General features: G+C 41.1%; 1 protein-coding gene across 2 annotated transcripts; it reads right to left on the bottom strand.

The window, feature by feature from the left end:
* Window positions 1–1,957: 1,957 nt before the first annotated feature.
* LOC110025027 (BTB/POZ domain-containing protein At1g67900) lies at window positions 1,958–4,361 on the bottom strand. 2 transcript variants are annotated; one of them, XM_020725368.1, is made up of 4 exons: window positions 4,190–4,361; window positions 4,030–4,099; window positions 2,813–3,949; window positions 1,960–2,676 (listed from the first exon to the last, which is right to left on the bottom strand). In XM_020725368.1, the coding sequence occupies exons 1-4, from the start codon at window positions 4,246–4,248 to the stop codon at window positions 2,170–2,172; spliced, it is 1,773 nt and encodes a 590-aa protein (XP_020581027.1). In that variant the 5' UTR covers window positions 4,249–4,361; the 3' UTR covers window positions 1,960–2,169. The 2 variants fall into 2 exon arrangements, with proteins under 2 accessions (XP_020580956.1, XP_020581027.1); XM_020725297.1 differs by having other exon boundaries at window positions 1,958–2,676; window positions 4,030–4,361.
* Between the last annotated feature and the right edge of the window lie 309 nt (window positions 4,362–4,670).

Here is a 4,670-nt window from a genome sequence, read left to right on the forward strand (position 1 = left end):
TCTTAGTATGAATCACAAAAGACCTTCTCTCTATAATAACTAGCTCACTATTAGTGATCCTTTAAAGAAGACACCCGATGTCTATGTCGAACTGATAAATGACTTCTATCCCGGATAGGGAACTCCTCCCTGACTATACATCATAACTCATCATGGATTGCATGAAGTCGAGCTACGTTCTTCAAGTACATTAGAGAATTACTACTAGGCTTCACTATATTAGGTGGATGTATAAAACTAGTAGTGTTCACGAGTTCAGCTTCATGAGGAGAAACTCTAGTGTGTACAAGGGGTATCACTAATGAACCTCTAGACAGTAGATTTAAAGGCAGTCGCACCCCTTAATGTGCATCACTGTAGGTTGTCCAACCTATAAAAAAGTTGGAGAATATCAATATGACACTCCCCCATTCTTCTCACATGTTCTTAAAGTGAGGCAAGGAGGTTCCTTCAATAACAAGATGATAATGTGTATCGTTGAAAAACAGATTGGAGCCTTGATGTCCCACACTTTGAGATTGTTCACTGAAGTGATGTTTGTTAGAATGCGATGCTTGCATATTATGTTTATTGGCCATCATAAAAGTGTAAACTTCTATCATCGAGACTTTGTTTCTAACGAAAGGCACCAAAATTTTGTGTGCTAGAAAATTCTCGATGATAGAGTAATAATTAACTTCTTAGGATTGTTTGAAATCCAACACACACACACACACACACACACACACACACAAATAATAAAAAGACATAGGAGAAGACAACAAGAATATCTACGTGGAAAAGCCCAGAGAGGGGAAAATCACAGAGTCCAACCCGGTTGAAATATCAACTATAAGTTTATAAGTACAAAGATAAACTCTTATCCAATCATCAAGAAAGAGTTATAAGAAATTTCTAAGTACAATATTTGTACATAAAAATAGTTTGTTGAACAATAATTGAAAGCAGTTACTGAAAGCAGTTACTGTTAGCAGTTATCGTAGGGTCGTTTATACACCATGTTCGGGGTACTTTGTTAAATTTCTAAGTACAATATTGTTGACCTCACTTTTGGTTGAGGTCTTGTACATAAAAAAAGTTTGTTGAACAATAATTGAAAGCAGTTACTGTTAGCAGTTATCATAGGGTCGTTTATACACCATGTTCGGGGTACTTTGTTGTATAATATTTAAAGTTGTGTGCTACTTTATATGTAGAAGACTTCATCACTTAATAGAGTATTTCATTACTCTGCAATGTGACTCGTTACTTTGAATATACTTTATTACTCTGCTATGTGCGTCGTTACTAAACATGATATTTTGTTACTTCTTAATGTGCATCGTTACTCAACAAAGTTCACCAACGACGTGCGAGCATGGGGAATTCAGAGTTTGTCAACAGTAGTTGACAAGCAACAATTTGTGACTACATATGATAGGTGTTATTATCGGGCTTTTATACTAGAGTAACACTAAAAATGAGCTCTTTATTCTCTTTCCTTTCCCTCTGCATGTGAAGATAGAAGGTATAATTATAGGCCCTTTAAGGAGGGGCATTTTTGTTTTTTGACGAATAACCACCATAACCACCTGATCGATTGACTCACATTGATTTTCCTTAATCATAGAAGATTTTTTATGATCTGATAGCCTTAATGACCTCAAAATCATGTGATATTGAGCTCTTTGGATTCCTCTCGTCGATACACTTGATTTGACTATAGGCACAACAAATTTGGAGTTCATTTGGTTTGTTGAAATTGGAGTATTGCATGATTTTTAACTTAAATCAGAATATTTATTTTCTCAAAAAATACCTCCATATACGTTCCAAAATATCTCATGGTGATAAATGATAAAATTTGTTGATGAAGCATCAAGAATCAATTCAAAGAGATTTTTTTTCACTGTTCATTCTCAACCATAAATATTAAAAATCACATCTCATTGACAATTAATAGCAATAACTTCAATAAAATGACATAACTCATCAACAAACTTCTACTTTCAAGCTCAAGCAAATATGAAAATGATCATGCGCCTACGTCCGAACAACACAGTGAATGCACAACACAACGGCATAGCCGCAGCCAGGCCGTTGTTAGGACATGCAAACAATATTTTTTTCGAAACAAAGACAAAAATTTTAGCCAACCATTCCTCAACTGAATGCTAAATCAAAAGAACATCAGTGTCTTTCACTAACACTTCTATTCATGGTCAAAAATTTACTTAGAATCCTCCTTGGCCTAGTGGGAATAGAACAAAGAGCTCTAAACCTGGATGATGTGCTCCTCATCAGCCCCTCTCTCACCATGACCTGTTCCTCCCTATCATTGTCTTCTTCTTCAAGCTTCATTTTCAACGTCGCCATCTTCGGCATCTGACATTTTAGCCCCGAAGCAGAGCTCCATTCGCTGTCGTTTGCCTCCAGGCTTGAGCAGTTCATCGTCGCCACCTTCTCGTCCAAGCCGGCCGCTTTGGTGAGCAGAGCTTTGATGTTGGATGAGAGCTCTGTAACCTGGCCTCCAGCCATGGCCGCGCGAGCCTGCTCGAAGAAGAGGACCTGCACCACTACTCGCAGCGGCAGCATCTCGTTTTGAGCTGCGTGCATGCAGGCCTCCATTGATAGCTTCTTGCAATCCAGAATCTTGCAAAGCTTCTTCCTTTCGTTTTTCTCCAGTTGTGGGTGCGCCTGTAGTTAGATATCAGTGTTTTGTGTATTGATTGCTGGATTAACGTTCAGAGCAGAGCAATTTAAGTAATTTACTTGGGGCTAATATAGAATTAACTATTCCTAAAACTGAAAGCCCGCAAGTTTAGAATTTTACCCTGAGATACGTATCAACAACTCTATAGAGATTGTCATGATCCATTCTCGCGAAATCCGGCACTATCTGAGCGAGAGCGATCATCTTCTCCACCGAAAGCATTTCACTGCGCGCAATCTCCACGAGGTATAAATCTATTAACTTGGCTACTCTCAGCAGAGAGTTATGCGAAGCAGACGACGACCGCCGCCTGTTTTCCTGCCCTTCAACCTCAACGTTCTCCGCCGACCTCGACCGCCGCCTCTCCGCGCCGCCGGTTTTATTTCTCAGCGGGCTCGTCGGCGGGCTCCGTCCCTGCAGCATGAACTCCTCAACAATGGTGATCACTACGTCAACGTCATACATAAGCTCGTCCCCATCAGTAACAGAAGGAATCATAAGATCATTAACAGTGGCTTCCTCTAATTGCAGTCCAGCTCTCCTCGCAAGATCCAATTTTGAAGTCGAGGAGGCGTTTAATATGTTTGCAGACTTGAGAAACTTCAGCAAGAAACTGCAGGAAACAGAGCCTTTCTCGATTGGAAGCAGAGTGACTAATTTCTCCAGAAGCAGCCGGTGCTTCAAGTTATTAACCTCCATGATAGAATCTCCCATGCTTGGAAGCCATCGGCCGGCATAAACCTTTATTGCTTCTCCAATGAACTTGCCAGATACTATTCCGGCCGTCTTGACGGCGAGCATGATTCTCCAGTAATGGTCAATACTTAATTCAGCCAGGTCGTCTGCCCACCACCGCATAGACGGGTGGGCAATAACCGCCGCGGCGGCGAGAGCTTCGATGCAACGGTCGGTGATCTTGAGCTCCTCGCAGAGTGAAGGAAATCGCCTCGTGCTCTGCAGGGTGAGGAGTGTGTCCTTCCAGCGCTGAAGGATGCAGGATTTGAAGAAAGAATCAAGCTTTCCGGCCAGGTTGCCGCTTTCGACGGAGTTTGTCATAAGAAGATACTCGGCGGCGCAGTACAGGGGAATGAAGTTGAGGGGGCTGATGGTGATGGTTATGCCGTAGCAGAATTTGGCGCAGAGCTCGAAGGTTTCGGCGCCGCCAGGGATATCGGAGAGATGGATGGCGGTCGGAAGGTGGGGAGAGTCTTTGGAGCAGAGTGTCTGTAAGAGGCCACATTTGGAGAGCAGGGGAAACTAGAACAGGAGATAATGAAGAGTTTAAAGATTAGAATTGGAATAAACGTCTTAAAAAATGTGTTTTGGATGGATGATACCTTGTGAAGATGGTACAATCGGTCTTGGACTTGGATTTTGATATCGGTGGATACTTCGGTTGATATAGACCTGAACCATTGGAGTAGGAGCAAAGAGGAGTTAGAGAAGTTTTCACACGCACATATACAGAGAGGGAGAGAGAGAGAGAGAGATGGTAGCCTTATGGCTTCGGTGGCGAAGAAGGTATCAGGGCGGCTGCCAAGCTTCATAAACTTCATCTTTCACTTTTCTGATCAGCTTATTGCAGAGTCCTCTGTTTTAGTGATCAGAGAGTTGGCTTTGCCAATACTGAAACAGAGGTTGGTCTGTCTCTCCTCGTGGGAAGTGACATAACCTGAAGGGATAGGATTTACTTATCATTTTATGTATATATATATATAGAGATATATAAATTTTTAGATTTATTTATATAATATATAAATTTCAGCATCGCAACAACATATTTCCTCAATTTCATTCCTACTCCGCTTGACTATTCCTCCATTAATTCTTCTCAGAATCAATATAACTGCTGGTCTGCTATTAATATATGTAATCGGTTTTACTGTCGTAAAATCTCTTCTCCGGCAAATTATGAACCCACCAACGAAGGGTTTTCTAGTCGATTACAATCATGGAGGTTTTAAAATCATGCAAAGCT

The sequence above is a fragment of the Phalaenopsis equestris genome, unplaced genomic scaffold (genome assembly GCF_001263595.1).
Source record: "Phalaenopsis equestris unplaced genomic scaffold, ASM126359v1 Scaffold000002, whole genome shotgun sequence".
Lineage (NCBI taxonomy): Eukaryota > Viridiplantae > Streptophyta > Magnoliopsida > Asparagales > Orchidaceae > Phalaenopsis > Phalaenopsis equestris.